The sequence below is a fragment of the Nematostella vectensis genome, chromosome 11 (genome assembly GCF_932526225.1).
Source record: "Nematostella vectensis chromosome 11, jaNemVect1.1, whole genome shotgun sequence".
In the NCBI taxonomy this organism is placed as follows: Eukaryota; Metazoa; Cnidaria; class Anthozoa; order Actiniaria; family Edwardsiidae; genus Nematostella; species Nematostella vectensis.
Genome location: NC_064044.1, coordinates 4,927,081 through 4,944,062, shown reverse-complemented (window position 1 = coordinate 4,944,062; position 16,982 = coordinate 4,927,081). Strand labels below are relative to the sequence as shown.

Genomic DNA, 16,982 nt, shown 5'->3' with positions numbered 1-16,982 from the left:
TTAAAATATTTTATTTTGGATCGATATTTATCTATGATCCTTGGGTTTCCTGTGTGAAACCAAGACCATCGGAATTTCTATCCCCAGTTTTCGCGCGGTAGTTGCTATGAAAAACAGGACGCGTACTTGACAACGAGCAGTTGAATGGCCCAACGTGACAACAAACATTCGAACACTTGATCTACAACATGGAGGAACAAGAACGAAGCAAAGAAACCACAGAACAAGAAAAACAGACTGCCAAACAAAGCAGAGGTATGTCCATTAATCATGTTTGATATTTGTGTTTGGCTGCATAGATTATTTAATTGTGGAATTCTTGTATTTTTTTGTAGACAAAAGCCGAATTGAACAACTCGCCAAGCCAAAACCGGTTCCTCAAGGTTTTCTAGAAGACAGGTAAAGTCGTTCATTCTATGATAAAATTCAACTACGATTTAGTTTGCTGTGGTTTTCTGTCAGAGTTTTGAATATAAACTTCTCTCAAACTCAAAACCAAAGCTCGCTTTTTGAACACAAGCAACCTGATTTTTACATTCTGTGGTTTTGATCTCGTAGATCTTAACTTTAATTGATCCATTTCTCTTTGATTCAAATCTTCTTTAAAATGCTTTATAAGAGACATCTTTATCCCTGAAAATTCCCTAATCAGATTTTCAACCTGATCTACATATTTATTATGAGCTTTCGTAATTGATTAAGTAACCTATTTAAAATGAATCCCCTGCTTCCATTTGTCGCTTACTGTTGTATAATGCCAGAAATGTTTTTTTTTATTATTCTGTCTACATTTAGGCGCTCTGTGTATTGGGATAACAACTTAGCTAAAGACTGGTCAAATATACAAGCTACGACTCCAGGTAAAGTAGTATAAATTGCATTCAGATAAGTGCAGCCCAAGTCACTTTCTGTCTCGCTGAATCACACAGATTGAATTCTTCATTAGTAAAGAATTCAGTATTCCTCGTTATTTACAAATCGTTAATGAGATACTTGTATATTGGCACTATATATAGAATCAAAAAGGTGACATAATATCCCATGTTTAATATCCCATCACATGTCTTACCCATATTCTAATAATCAACAATATTGGAAGTTATGCTTAATGTCGCATCAGTGGGGGGATCCCAGGAGTTCCAGTCTGAGGGACCAAAGCTATAGACTGAAGCGAAGATTTTATGAAAGGAGTACCAGATTTTTTTGTTGTTGTTGTGGATTTCCTTTTTTAAATATATTTAAAAGCATAATAACTGACAATAGGGGCAGCTTGGCACACCCCTAGACCCGTAAACACACATTCTTTTCGATATTTCAATTTATTTATATATACATTTAGCTATAATCAATCTATCAGATTTTGCTGGTCTTGCATTTCACAATATCTGTACCAAAGAAAAGGGTTTCTGTTTCCTATCCCTGCTACAAAATTATGATAAACAGGCACATAGCTAGAGGTAGTTTAGTAGACATATCTATGAGAGGTAGAGAAGTGGTCTTTTCTGGAGGAACATTTCAGGAAAACTTGCATTGTATCTGTCCTCCCCCCGGCCCCCCTCCTCCCCAACACATTCACTACCCCAAGACTAGGCTTTACCTTAATTTATATATATTTTTTTACATTTCAGCTTTAAGTGAACGACAAGCTGAACTATGCAAAAGCAAAAGCATGCATAAAGACTATGTTGGTGACAGGTGGGTTGTCTCCTTTTTTTAAACAGTCCCTTTGCATGAAATCAGTAAGTCACTATGATATTCTCCAAAAATCTTTTTTTGGAGAAAATCGCAGCATACAGTAGGGACTTTTATGGGTTGGTTTTACTATCCAAGGAATTAGGGCAGCGTCAATGATCATCAGTGACCGAGTATTCTCCAGTCCCCTACACAGGTGTGCAGTGTATGCATTCCCCCCCCCCCCTAGGCCAGAAAAGTAGACAAGGGTGATCATCCTATTTTTAGGGAATAAAATTTTGACCAACTGCTATCCCTTAGGGGATGTTGAAGGATTTTTCTGATTCTGCTATTTTCCAGAGTAGAAAATTCAACCAACTGCTATTTCTTTGTGAGTGTTTAAGGGGTTTTCTGATTCTGCTATATCTTAGGGTATAAAATTCGACAAACTGCTATTCCTTACAGTAGGAGGTTTTTGACGGTTTTTTTTCGATTCTGCTATCTCTCAGGGTTAAAAAATTCCTTCTACCACACCAATTTGCTATCTCTTAGGGATAAGAATTTTCTTTGACTACACCCAAGGGTTCCTTAGGGTAAAAATTAATTTTGCAGATGCTAACCTTGTCTGTTTTTAAAGGAGTCCCTCCCCATTGTTGCCACTAAAAAGGGGATTATTGCTTATTGGAAAATGATCAAATGCAACCCTTTTTCCATTAATAACTATGACTGCCTCCCATCCTCACCCGACCCCCACCCCCCCCCCCCCCCCACCCCCACCCAAATGACTTTTTTGTTGCTGTACTCCTTTATCTTTTTTTTCAGACCCACTCCTATCTGGACTGTCAGTGAGGCCGCAAAGTCCGCATCAGCCACCGAACGTGTGGAGACGCTAGCCAACCCAAAGTCTACTCCTAAAGATTACGAGCCATGCCGACAGGTTCAAAGCATAGTCAGCGAAGCTGCGCAGAATGCAACCCCTTCGGAACGAATCGAGATGCTCGCGAAATCAAAGTCCTATGCACCTTTGAATATCAAACCCAACAGTGAGTGGGATTGGAGCGAATGGGAGTCTGACCTCACCGAGGCAGCAAAACTCGCAAACTGCTCGGAGAGGGTTTCGACGTTAGCAAATCCCAAAGCCCCACATAGGAGTTACAAAGACGCAAGACCGGTGATTTGGGAGGTATCGGACACTGCAAAGAAGGCCCTCCCGTCGCTAAGAGTACAGCAACTCGCACGGCCTAAAAGTAGAAGTCAATATAATGAAGATTACGATGCGAATGCTTGGAAAGTATCACCCGGAGCAAAAGTAGCCCAAGCAACACCGCGGATTGCCGAGTTGGCCGCGCCTATACCGAGAAAAGTGCGCTCGAAAAAAGTCGGTGTTTCATAATGCAAAAGAATTCACCCTTTAATTTATGATCAACTTTCTGATCCAGTGTGGGTTCGGGAAGTTTTGAAATTCTTGTTGGATTTAACCGTTCGTTATTTTTGAAAATGTGGAAGAAAATAATATTATATTTTGTCATGATGTCGAAATCGTCAAGATCTTTGGAAAATTGTAAAAGTTTTAGAACACGTAATTGAGTTTAATGCACAAAATCAAATAAAGCATCCTTATATATGGATAGATAACAGTGTTAAGGTAATTTATTACTTTATAAACCCTTAAACGCCTAAAGGGGGGATTCACCTTGATGTTCAAGAAATTCCGACAAACTCATGAAAAAAAATAGAAACCGTGTTTTACACGTCCTTGTGTCTCGATTGTTTTTCAATGAAAAGAGACAAAAAAAGAAACGTTGATGAACGACCTTATCACAAATATGACACAGCGTACAAATAGGACAAATACGACATTTTTTTTTTTTGTAATCAATATGAAAATTGCTCAAACAGCTTTACGGAAACAGCAAGTTATGCACTCTAAAGAATTCAAAGTAAAAATGAAGTCGATACGGTCCGTTATAGAGACGTTCCACTGTGTGTGTTGCGCATTGTGATGCATCTCGGGCTTTCTGTGTCCCCGATCTCCGCAACGCCCTGGGTCCCCGAGGATGATGGATGATTGTGATGAAAATATCACCACAGGGTACCCATAATGAAAGTTCTTAAAAAAATCTGCTCATGCTACCAATAGGCAATTACGGTCTTAATATCGATAACAATCTCTTAGGCTATATTCATGCTAAGTTCGGTGCTTTTGTCGCCCTGTTTACATATAATTTCAGCATTTTTTTTTCGGTGCGCTATTCTCGACCCGACTGGGGGCGAGGCTGGTCACATGCAAGTCCCATGACGGGAAACTGACACCGGTTGCGTCTTGCGATCATTCCTTCGATTCAAGCGAGTGAGCGCGGGTCTTCTATCACAGCTCTTTTGGAAAAAAAAATAAGTCCAAGATGTTTAGCGTTGCAATTCTTGCCACCTTTGTAGCGCTAGCTAGCGCTGGTCCTATTCTCACCAAATCGCCCGTAGACAAGAATCCACTGTCTATGGAAGCGATTGACTTCATAAATAGCCTGCATACGACCTGGAAAGCGGGCAAAAATTTTGCTGAAGTGTACACCATCGAGGATGTCAAGAGATTGTGTGGAGCCAAGAAAGGACCACTCCTGCCATGTAAGAAAAGATATTAATTTCACGGAACAAATTTCAGCCATGTTCTCGATATTCAAAAAGTTTTTTTGGAGTTTTATTATTAGAGTTTTATGCGTATTGACGACGTCTCCGTTGCGTCTGAACGCATCGATTTTGTTTGCAAGCGTAATGCTGATCTAGTTTCAGGCAGAACCCCCCCATACGATGAGCGTCTGCGCCGGAAACTAGCATAATGCAATAACCTGGGAAATATTTACGTTTGTATACAAACCTTAATTTGCGCCGAGATGCAGTATGCGTGAAAATTACGGGAGCGGCTAAATCGTGGGGTGTAAAATTCCATATCAAGAAAATTTAGCCAAAAATTGTTGTTTTTAACAGACGCGGTCACTTCCTATAAGAAAACTAAATATATTCCTTATTTGGAAAAACTGTATGGTTATTGTCACTTTTAAGGTTACCATACCACAGGTGCTCCGTAAACTTTATGACTTGTAGTCAGAAGAGTAAAACAGTGACTCTGACCATCTTAAGTCAATGGAGGAAGTATCTTAAAAGAAACTAAACTTCCTCAGTACCAGACCCCCAAAACAACAACATTTTCTTTATATGTACCAAACTTGGGGGGGGGGGGCATCAGCCTTTGTCTATAGCCTCCCTTCCTGTTACCACCCCTACCATAATGGTTGTGACTTACATGTGGTATTGTTTAGTAGGGGATGGGGGAGTCATCATGGGGCCAATTCCGTCCACCCCCCACCAAAAAAAAACAAGAAATGATAATTAGATAAAATGAAAAGAGCCAGTCATGATAACAGTATATTTTTTTCAAGTACGTGAAAAACTCCTGATTTCTATGGATGATGTACCAGACCATTTTGATTCCCGCGAACAGTGGCCCCACTGTCCTACCATCAAGGAAGTGCGCGACCAGGGTGCATGTGGAAGCTGCTGGGTATGTTTTTGGCCTAGGGGCTATTATCTAGATTCATTGTGTCATGACCAACATAAGCACATTAAGATGTTTGTGGCACAGAAAAGAGTATCTGGAATCATGCCATAAATAATACCATAGGAGGGTCCAGGCATGGACAGAGGGGCGGCAATTTACCCTATTGCAGATATTTCCACAAAAATAGTGCAGCAACTTAAGCTTGCAACAGAGACAGATTTACGTGGGTTATTAAATGGGTATTTAGGATTCCAATCCAAAGCCGGAGCTAGGGGTGGCTCCTCTCCCCCCCCCCCCCTCCCACTCCCCCTTAGGTCTTCCCCTGCAAACCTTTTAGAGGAAGCAGATAAACCAAAGTTATCAGTTACAGTGTTTTATTGACTATGCCACTCATTCTTGGATTAAGTTTGGATTGGGTACCTATAGTTTAAAATGTCTCTATATGTTCTGTCCTCAGGCATTTGGTGCTGTTGAAGCGATGAGTGATCGCTACTGCATTAAATCAGAGGGAAAAGTAATGCCTCACATCTCTGCTGAGGATCTGCTGTCATGCTGTGAGACCTGTGGCATGGGGTTAGTGAGTCCAAAATGGCCAAATTTTTGATAGATTGTAGATTTCGAGTTGATAGTAGTAGAGGTTTTGAAGACAAACATCTTTAAAAACAGCATACAGTCAACCTCAAGGCTAAATAGAGATTTTAGAGTCTTATATTTAAAATACAGTTTTTTTTCCATAAACCAAAGAGAGCTTGGATTACTGTTCAGTATTCTTTGTGTGGAGCTTTACTAAAGAAGAGCCTCTCTTATGTGCATGCTATTCACTTTGGTGACCAGAAAAGGATCATAATGCTGCCATTATTGTCTTAATGTTTGCTTTTCTTTTGTCCACTTTCATGTTTCCCCTAACTCTTTTACACAAATAAAAAAGTCATATGACTCATATGATAAGGTGGTCCTTCAGCCCCACCCCCTTGTTTATTTACCATTCCAGCTGTTAGGAGAAATATTTTTGGCAAAAGACCATTCACTAGATTATTTTATTTGTCTTATCTTTCAGGTGTAATGGTGGGTATCCAGAGTCTGCTTGGTAAGTATACCATATTACTGCTAGTATTTGTATGCAATCCATTTTGATGTCCGAATTTTTCTAGGGATCACTGGACAAGCAAGGGTCTTGTAACTGGTGGGCAGTACGACAGCCACAAAGGGTGTCAGCCATACAAGATCGCTGCTTGTGACCATCATGTTGTCGGCAAGCTAAAACCCTGCAAGGGTGATAGCCCAACCCCCAAGTGTGAGCGCAAGTGCGAAGCAGGTAAAATGGGTGATTGGCAGAGGGGTAGATGGAAGAGAGTGTTTGATAGAGATTTGAGTATGGGGATAGGGGATATATGCAAATGCAAAAAAATATCAGGGATATTGGTATAGGTATAGGGCATACCTGTCAACTCTCCTGCATTAGGCGTGAGAATTAAAATTTTGGACATCTTCTCCTGCTTTTCTGTGGGGAGCACCAAATCTCCCGCTTTTTAGTGATTTTTACCACTTCTTAAAAATTATTCTAGAGAAAACCAACATTTCGCCTTCCTATTAAAATAAATAAAACAATATTTTCTTACATTATGTTTATTTAACAAAATCGTGAGATCTATATAAGTGGATTTGTGCGGGGAGAGCTTTCTTTACATCATAGTATACCCACCCAGCTCCACCAACAAAATTCTGATGATTCTGATGTAGAAAATGTTTGATAGAGATTTGAGTATGGGAAAGGGGGATATGTAAGTGCAAAAAGTATAAGGGATACAGGGGGTGGTGATTGAGAAGGATTTGGGGATCAGATAGGGGTACCCCTTTAAAAGAGACAGTCCAAGACCTGTGTGCATAAGAGCAAATAAGATGATTGGTAAGAGGGGGCAGGCTGTTGTGGATGGGTGCAGACATTGGGGTTGGTTGCGAGCTCCACTTACATTCTGTGTATGGCCCCCCACACTCTGTCAAAAAGAGCTATTGATTTTCCAGGCTATAACGTGTCTTACTCTGATGATAAGCACTTTGGTCAGAGTGCATACAGTGTTCGCAGTGATCCTGCAGAGATCCAGAAAGAAATCATGACCAATGGACCAGTAGAGGGAGCATTTACTGTCTATGCTGACTTCCCAACATATAAGAGTGGTAAGAGTCAGTGACAAACTGTCAGAAACAAACATTTACAATACAATACAATAAACTTTATTTAACGAGGGTTTTATATTAACCTTTTACAGTTTTATAATATATGGCCCTCCATTTAATAGTCAGGTAACCATTAAGTTGCGTTTAATTTGGTTTTGACAGTGCAGTGAACAGTAGAAAACAATTATAGCTGTTTCGAGAGGACAGAGCAAAAAAAATGGCACTAAAACTTCTAATTCTCAATACATAAGCTCAAGATTCCGCATACACTAAGTTCCTCTGACACAAAGCTTAATTCCTTCCCTGCTAGCAGAGGCCTCTTTTCTCTGTAGCCCAGCGAAATACAGAGAAGAGGCCTTGCTAGCAGGGAACTTAATTCCAAATTTTAAAGAAATTTAGAAGATATGAAATTTAAATATTAGCAAGCAAATTTGGCTTAATTTCTGATCAGAGCCCGACTTCATACTTTGGACATTTATACATCGCACTATCGAGCCTCATATCTCGAAGACGAATCCATAAGAAATAACACTTTTTGATATGTTGGTTTACATGCCATAAGGAACCTCTATGCAAAAATTCAAGCTTAACGAAGTAAACTAGACCTTATTTTGGGAAAACTTACATTTTTTTGCTCTGTAGTTTTGAGGGTAGTAGCAAGGTTAGGGGCATTGGTTGAGATGGAATGGGCTGACCCGCCCTCCAATAGCATCTTGATTTTATCCTGCTGTTTCTCAACTGTTATTTTTTGTAAAGATATTTGGGTAGCCCTGTACAGGACCCGCAACGATCCCAGATCCCGGGATCCGAAACGATCCCCAGGAGTCCCTGAAATGAACCCCAGGGAATTGCAGTAATGGACAAAAATGTGTTGGTAAATCGCTCATGTGAACATGGATTTCGTGGTGAAATACACTTTTGGTTGTCAAATAAATATGGATTTTTAGGGGTGATGTTTACCGGAAACGAGATTTATATCGTCGGAGTCATGTGTCAAAACTGCAAATGTTTAAAGTTGTGATGGAAGGTCAACAGTTTCATTGTTCTGAGCAAGACTGTGCTATGTTTATGTTGTATTCCTTTCAGTAGCAATTAAAAGTTGTGTATTTGTTTTGTACTCTGTTTATGGGCTTACCACCGGGGCAAAACCCTTAATTATGCTTTAAGAATTGCAAGTGATTTCTTCTGCTTTCCCTTTGCCCATTACCACAATTCCTTGAGGTCGATTTCGGGGTATAGTTTCGGGTCCCGGGAGCACTTGGGGTACTTTTAGGGATCATTCAGGTCCTGGGATTGTTTCGGGTCCTCAGGATCATTTCAGGTCCTGTACAGTCCTCCTTCCTCAAATACTTGTGGTAATTTCTGTGGCACTTTGCTACCAGTTGCTGTGCTTCCAAGCTCAACATAGTGCAACAGACAATTGGAGCCAAGCATACCACAAATCTTAATTGATTCCTGCCCCCTATTTAAGAGTTAGTAGGCACAACCCTTTTTTTGTCAATACTTTAATGCTCGCTTTGACATTCCCTCTGATGGTATCTACCAGCATGCTTTTAGAATTTGTTTCTATGGTTACCAGGTGTCTATCAGCACACAAGTGGTAGTGCTCTGGGTGGCCATGCCATCAAAATTCTTGGCTGGGGCGAGGAGAATGGAACACCATACTGGTAAGACATATTTGAAACTATGAGAGGTGAGGGAAGAACGGTATACTAGGCCCTGGTACCACATGGGTAGAGGGGAGGGAAATAATATGGGGAAGAGCATTGGGCATAACTAAGAGGGGAGGGAAGAACATTAAACTAGGCCCTGGTACAACATGGGTAGAGTGGAGGGGAATAAGATGGAGAAGAGCATTGGGCATAACTAAGAGGGGAGGGAAGAACATTAAACTAGGCCCTGGTACAACATGGGTGGAGGGGAGGGGAATAATATGGAGAAGGGCATTTAACATAATTAAGAGGGGAGGGAAAAACTGTATACTAGGCCCTGGTACCACATGGGTCGAGGGGATGGGTAGTTGAGAGGGGAGGAAAGGGTATACTAGGCCCTGGTTCCACATGGGTGGAGGGGAGGGGAATATGATGGAGAAGAGCATTGGACATATTGAAAGGGGAGAGAAGAACGTTAAACTAGGCCCTGGTACCACATGGGGTGGAGGGGATGGGTAGTTGAGAGGGGAGGAAAGGGCATACTAGGCTCGGGTACCACATTGGTGGAGGGGAGGGGAACATGATGGAGAAGAGCATTGGACATAGTTTTAGGCCCAGTTAAAGAGAGTTGAGAACAACATGCTACATATGCTTAAAGCTCAAAGTGCAGGGGGGGACTACCACAACGAGAAGATACAATGGGGTGGGAAGAAAGTGTATTTTAACGCATTAATTTATTATTAAGGCTCTGTCAAATACTTGTGATATTTTTAACAAAATGACTTATTTTCTTGAAGGCTTGTTGCAAACTCATGGAACTCTGACTGGGGAGATGAAGGTATGCTCGCCAAACTTGCAATACTATCACTGTCCCCAAAACGAAATAAGTTCATTTAGCATAAGACACTATTTCCATACCGAAGTCATCACATGTGCCAGAATTTGCCATGGGGCAAAAAATGACCCAAATTTTAGTGACATGGGGGGAACCTGTGAAGAACACCTTGAAGGAGATACAAGCGGAAAAGGAAGAAACAAAATAACTGCTTTCTCTTCAGGCGTGTACACAGGGGGTGGCAGGGCGTACCCCCCCTCCAAACCGTGGGTAATTTCTCATTGTCAAAAGATACCCATGAGTGTGCACCCCCTCTCCCCTTTTGAGGTGCGAGACTACGCCTTAGCAATGGTACACAGCACAAAAGATTAAATTGTACGCTACGTGCTCAAATAGTTCACTTCTCTTCTCTTTTTAGGCTTTTTCAAAATTAAGCGTGGCAATGACGAGTGCGGTATCGAGTCAGGGATAGTTGGGGGTCTGCCTCCTAAGTTCTCAGTGGAAGCCTGATTCAGCTCAACTCCTTAACCAATCTCTTGCCTTTTAAAAATGTTCTAATAAAAGATTAAACACACAACACTGTTGTGTAGAAATGTCATTCTAGTCCCAAATAATCTGACTCATCCAACCGAAAAAAAAATTCGCCAAAGTCTTGTTAAACCTGTCCCGTCCCAAGGTCCTAAATTTACCGGTGAACATATGCCCGCCTCCTCCAGAGTTTTACTGTGCTGCCTCGTTCCAATTAAATCAGGAACGTATGACATCGAAAAACTTGGGGGGAGGGGGCAAAGTCACGCCCCTATCCATTTTTTCTAATACTGGAATTAGGGAAACTCCTGAATGACTGTACAGGCCCGCAAATGACCGCCCGAAAAGCACCACTGCCCGCAAATGATTAAAAAAAAAACATAACAGGCCCGCAAATGATCCCTTAACAATTTACAGAATTTAACGCGGAATGAAGTGCTCGACTCAATGTTAGATAAAAAAGAACACTTTCTTTCTGTAAAAGAATTTTTATTGCATGGAAATTATACATTTTAATTTTAAAAATAAACCATTCCGTAAATTGTAGATCATAATTGTAGATCGACTGCGCGCGATGATATGCCTTGAAGCGAGGCATCATGCGAAGGGCGTCAACCACCCTCACCCCCCCCCCCCCCCCCCAATTCAAACAAGTGCCCAATATGCTTGGTCGAAGTCGAGGACAAGGAACACTTCATGATTAAATGCCCGGCATATAACAGTGAATTGAGGGAACAAGTGTACAGGGTTTTTAAATCCGCAACAAAACAGAATCTAAAAGCGATGCCTCCTACCATAGCATTATTTAAGAAATAGCTCAATTTGTTTGGGAAGCAACAGCAATAAGGGAAAGTGCTTTGTAATGAGAACTATATAATGACATCGCTACAAAGTACGATGATAGAGAATTTATTGTAAATAGAAATATAATTGAAAACCAATTGTAAATTTTGTTTTTCAATATGAATGTATTTGGAGCAACGCCCGTCAATCAAAGATGAAACCCTTGTTATTTTAGGGTTTTAGAAAATGGATTCCAAACACTTCCCTAAATAGATCTTTAAAAAATTCTTTAGTACTTTAAAGTTTTATAATTAATCGTAAGGCTGTACTTTTTGCAATGTTTCCCTCCGGCAGTTACGGAGACCGGCACTCAACGAAGTCTATCTAACTGTGAATGACGACGACTTGCGCAAGAGCTTGTGAAAAAGGAGGCGGAGCTATTCCTTTTATGGCAGCACGCGTTCGTGTTTGAACCCGGTCAACCCGGCTGATCACGTGACATATAACTTGTGTGACTTGTTTTACTCTTCTAAAACGTTTCTTCACTTCGTCGATTCAGTTCTTCGCAACCTTCGACAACTTACGTTATGCTTACTGTTTTCTGACATTAGTAGAAGGGCTGTCGTGCCTCAATCCACCATAAATGGCTAATGGAGAGGTAAGATTCATCTACGAGATCTTTAAGAATTTAAAAATTGTTTAAAATTTGTGAGATGTAACAAACGGTTTCTAACAACATGACCGCACTACAAAGAACAAAAACCACGAGACTTTTCTCGCATATAAGCCTTTTAAAATCCTGCCCATACTTTGCACTTCATTACTTATATTATCTTGTTTTTACCTATTGCCTTGATTTTACCTGTGGCCGTGGCCATTTGTGTTTATTATAAGTATTACTTTATACATCGCTTTTTGTTGTACGCGTCTCCTTGTTTGTTGAGTTGGGTTTATACGTAAGCGACTCGCTTTTATCGATAAGAAGACGTACAAATGAAACTAAGCTTCTTTTCGATAATTAATAGAAGTCACAAGCCTTTGGTTATCAAAATAGCAATCTATGGCAAATGGAATATAGACTAGAAGCTCTGCTCAAGGGGAAGTGAATTGTCGAAGTGCTCGACCTAAAAAAAAAATGGCCGCCCCATCGTTTGTCTCATTTTCAAAAATAGGCTCGAACATGCATGTAGCCACTGCAACAGTTGTTTACAACTGCGAGGTTATTATTATGTTTCTAGTAGTTTATTTTATGTACACTATACATTTGCAACCAAACCCATGGTCCCTGGTAAGGGGGATTAGATTTTAACCTCGAAGAAATGGCCGGCGTTTCATTAAGTTTCTGTGTAGGCGGGGGAAATTGTAAGGAGTAAGTGGAAGTTATTAGTTCAAATAAAACAAGGAAGATAGTAGCTGGCGGCCTAAATGAAACCCTGAATGTAATAAAATCCCTCACCCACTCGGGATACAAATTTTCTTCAAATGAATGAAGTCAGAATACATAAAGTCTTTACCCATCATATATTCTTTAAACGTTGTTATCTCTGGCTTTTGTGTTTTTCAAGATTTAGATGGCTGTTTCCAATTTTAATTGAAAAAAGTAAAGAGTAGTCTCAATTCTACCACCCTGTCATAAATTCTAGTTTAAAAGTGCTCTAATCCCCATGTTAAACCCAAACTTCCTCAGGACGAGGGGGGTGTCTAGTAGAATTAGTATTACCATTTTTACCAGCGTACAATGCATACTTTTTTACTCCCAAAATGACCTTGAAAAACTGGGTGCGCATTATACATGGAACCCATTGTTCTCAGTATGATAAAAAGCGGAAATCTATAAGTTAATGCGGTGTTCCCATTATAGGTGAGGAACGGTCACAAAATCGCTTAGAAATAACATAGTAAAACGTATTTCAAACGAAGAATATCTTAAATTTCATCGTCATGTTTTTGTAAGCAAATAAGCCCAAAAACTCGCCAGAAAAACAACAATTATTTATGCTTCCTTTGCAATTTTCTTGTTGTCCACCATGTTGGAATGTTATTCGACCCAGTCTCTTTGCACCTCGTCCAAAATGGCAGTAATTGCTGTGAACTAACACAAGCTCCCATTTCAATGTTCCATGTGAAAATACAAATGTTCAGCGATTAAATGACTAAAATGACTAAACGGAAAATTTTGCTATTAATTTTAATGTATCTGTTCATTGTATGTAAACGTTTGGTCCATTTTTATGCATAAGCAGCCTCATAGATGTATTTGAAATTTAGGGTAATTTGAGCGGCTCTGTGCCTTGTTTGCCTTTAGTACCGCCTTAACTAATGCTGAATTACTTTCTTCCACAGTTCCTTTCTGTTGTTGTGAGAAACCCAAGAACCCATCTCCGTGGGCGTTGGCCTCAATTCACAGACTACGAGATCCTTATTTGGGTATGTGAATCGTTTAGCCCCCCCCCCCCCCCCCCTAAAAAAATACCACTAACAAGCCCCTCCTCTCCCTTAGCAAGCTACTGTAGGTAGCTATTAGGAGTTAAAAAATAGTCAATGCCGGATTTTCTGAGATCACGAGATTGGGAAATAAAAGCCAGGCATGCCAATATTCTTAGAACCCAAGATACAAAAAAGAAATCATAGACAGAGATTTGCATCTCAAAAACTGGCTGCCTGAGAAAAAGACTGTTTAGTTTTGGGGATGTGAAGTTTAAACTGCTGAAATATGTAAGTACACCGTCCAAGTTAACACCTTTTGCTGGCTTTTGAATCATTGCCCTAACTTCCCTTATTATATTTGTATTAGGTCTTTTTGTTTATTTTCTATTGCATTGTATAAAATCACATGTATTCTATATTGGATGGCCTCAATCCCTAAAATGTGCCATACTTAATAGTGTTGATCTTAAAGCCTCATTGTCACCAGTTCACTTCAGGTCGATTACGTAACAATCTTTGATGATGGGAACTGCGGAAAATATTTCAAAATTTTATAAGCAGTGTGTCTTTTGGAAGTTTCTTCAAGGATTTGACTGATAATTTAGAGCGGATGACCCTTTTTAAAGCGGATTCTAATAGATTCTTTTAGATTTCTTTTGACGGTTGAGGTTTCCAACGGACCTCCCGAAGTAAACTGGTGACAATGCGGCTTTAATGGAAGCCCAGTGTAAATTAACCTTTAAAAGAGGCATATGATACTGACATAAATTATTTCTCTTTTAGACGAACAGCACATGTTTTGTCAGCAGCAAATCATGTGTACGAAGGAGGTTTTCTGAGTTTGAATGGCTGCGCAACATCCTTGAACAGAATGGATCTATTTCACTGTAAGTCGCAATGCCTTTTCAACATAACAGTGTGATGCCAACTAGCATGGCTGCCTTTGCAGTTTTAAACACAATCAGAAAGACAACTTTACTAGCCATCAGTGAGGCTAAGAAATGCTTGCCCATCACAGCATGACAGAATCCTCTTTTTCATGAATTTCATGTCAATCAAAAGAGTAAGTTTTGCTACTTTGCCAACTTTCTGAAAACTTTGTATTGGTGCCATGGTGGTACAGGTTGAAATATAAAGGCCTCCGGAAAAAGGAAACATTACACACAATAAACAAGGCGAAATGTGCTTAAAGAACTGAGTCATCACACCTACATTTCCTTAGTTCTTGAGATCAAATAATTCAGACTTTTATTTGATGTACTTTGTCTTTATTTTCAGGCAACCCCCACCACTCCCGCACAAGAGACTCCTTGGTCGCTTCAACCAAAGTTTTATCAAGGAGAGACAGCAGGAACTCCAGGACTTTCTTGTCAGGTAGCTGATAACTTTTTTTAGCATAATAAAACGAAATGAACGATCAATTCTAAGAACCTGACCACTCAAGCTGTATATTTCTTTCTCTGCCCTCCATCAACCGCAAGTTAAAATACTGGATGTAATTTTGGTTTTAGAAAAATTTAAAAGACGTTTACTGGCTTTTAGATTGGGCCTTGTTGAAAGGTTTGTTTGTTGTTGTTGGTTTTTTTTTTTTTAATGCAGCCCCTCCCGCCAGTAAGATTTGTCTAATGTATTCGTTTGTTATATTTGTTATTTATTTTTTATCCATAGGGTGCTTGCAGTGACTTCCTACCTTTCAGAGGCAGCCCTTCATCTGTTCCTTCAAACCAACCTGTCAATCAACACCATCGAGCGTATCCTGGATGGCAGAGACACCCGTGAGGTAGCTGATGTGATTGCCGATGAATGTCACAAGGGTGTGGCTGACCAGGATGATCTTGGTCTCCATAAGATACAGTTTGCTGGTCGGTTTTGTAGCCGTTCTTGCAAAGAAACTGAGAGGAAAAGTGACAGTGGTTTCTCTAGTGCTTCATGTGGTAGGTTTATCATTTTACAAAGAAATCAGTATTCGGTATACATATCTTAATGGTTCAAATTTCCCTGGTATGTATTGCACAAGTATTAATTACAGAAAAGCAAAAGTGGATCTTGGTGTTTCATATTCTTTCCCCTTTTGTATAGACGAGATGAAACAGGAAATCCCCCCTTTCCCTGTTCATCCCTAAGAGAATGATATTTATACACGGTATGTGCTTATTTAAGATTGGTTTTCTTTCATTTTCAGACTACCGATCACACTCTGCTAGCTGCTCCTCAATCCACAGCAACACATCACCATTGAAAAGCCGTTTCGACTGGCCAACAACCACCTCTGCTTCCAAACTACCAACCGGCCAACTCATCGCCGCTGATGAACACCCATCACCCGCAGTACAACCTGCACTTTCCAGCGACTGCAGCAGTCATTGCGGTGAAGAGAAATGCAAGCGCTGTTTTAATTATGATGCTGATGATGAGATTGATGTCGATACTACGGGCTACAATATAATGAACAACAGTACAAACAAGGTAATGAAGTGGTTGAGTGCTATGACAGAGTCTGGAGATTACAATGAAGAAGAAATCTCCGCCCAACCGGAACCAACCACTCCATTCTGCTATATTCCCGAATATGATGTCATCAGTGTACCCTGCTTAAAGAGGTCACTCCCCTTGGCCATCACAGCCTCCACAAGCACTGGATATGATAGTAATGACATGGATGACTCGTTGTGCTCTGAGTACAGTGTGGTTCACTCTACTCTGGGAGGTCTCCAGCTTATCAATAGCAGTGATGATGATGATTCTTTATCATCTAGTCTAAGCTCTGTTGGCGTTTATAGAACCTATGATGTCATAGAGATGATTGAAGTTCGGTAGTTCTGGATGCGTGTTACGTGCTAAAGCTAAATCACTATCATCCGTACATAGCCCTAATAGTGTGTTCAGAACTTACGACGTCATAGAGATTATTATAGTACAACAACGACACCCAATCCTTCCGCTCCTAACATCTGTATACTGATAAAATAATATAATTATATTTCTCATTGTTATTATATCTAGTTTTACAGTTATTAAAGCTATTATTACTGAGTGCATATTTTTGTGAAAGTGGGAGGATGTATTTTTTTAAGAATCGTGAATTTTCTTAATTTCGATGTTTTTTTTTTTTTTTTTTTTTTTTGCACAAGGAATAAATCACAAACCTTCTTATATGAGATGGTCAAATAACGCTTTTAGACTGATGGAGCCCCGAATAGTTACATTATCCGACCGACAGATGGCATTTCCACACCCTAACCATCGATACTGAGAGAATCACGATCAATCACTTAAAAGGCATACTTCATCAAAGACCAACTTTTTTCTGTCGTGTTTATTGCTGACGTTTACCACTTCAAATAAGAGATCCATTTAT

At 40.1% G+C, this 16,982-nt stretch overlaps 3 protein-coding genes across 3 annotated transcripts; all 3 read left to right on the top strand.

Annotated features, from left to right (window-relative positions):
- The first annotated feature begins 8 nt into the window (after positions 1 to 8).
- Positions 9 to 3,301, top strand: LOC116613830 (testicular haploid expressed gene protein). The gene is made up of 5 exons (XM_048733982.1): positions 9 to 255; positions 336 to 399; positions 796 to 860; positions 1,629 to 1,695; positions 2,494 to 3,301. Exons 1-5 carry the CDS (start codon positions 189 to 191, stop codon positions 3,062 to 3,064), a joined length of 834 nt encoding a protein of 277 aa, XP_048589939.1. The 5' UTR covers positions 9 to 188; the 3' UTR covers positions 3,065 to 3,301.
- A 691-nt stretch (positions 3,302 to 3,992) lies between these two features.
- Positions 3,993 to 10,484, top strand: LOC5505945 (cathepsin B). Its single transcript, XM_001626638.3, has 9 exons — positions 3,993 to 4,293; positions 5,106 to 5,227; positions 5,682 to 5,797; positions 6,282 to 6,311; positions 6,376 to 6,539; positions 7,247 to 7,399; positions 8,979 to 9,066; positions 9,849 to 9,889; positions 10,305 to 10,484. Exons 1-9 carry the CDS (start codon positions 4,074 to 4,076, stop codon positions 10,394 to 10,396), a joined length of 1,026 nt encoding a protein of 341 aa, XP_001626688.3. The 5' UTR covers positions 3,993 to 4,073; the 3' UTR covers positions 10,397 to 10,484.
- A 1,212-nt stretch (positions 10,485 to 11,696) lies between these two features.
- On the top strand, positions 11,697 to 16,657 carry LOC5505938. Its single transcript, XM_001626637.3, has 6 exons — positions 11,697 to 11,855; positions 13,541 to 13,624; positions 14,408 to 14,511; positions 14,903 to 14,998; positions 15,293 to 15,558; positions 15,807 to 16,657. The coding sequence occupies exons 1-6, from the start codon at positions 11,841 to 11,843 to the stop codon at positions 16,439 to 16,441; spliced, it is 1,200 nt and encodes a 399-aa protein (XP_001626687.3). The 5' UTR covers positions 11,697 to 11,840; the 3' UTR covers positions 16,442 to 16,657.
- The last annotated feature ends 325 nt before the right edge of the window (positions 16,658 to 16,982 follow it).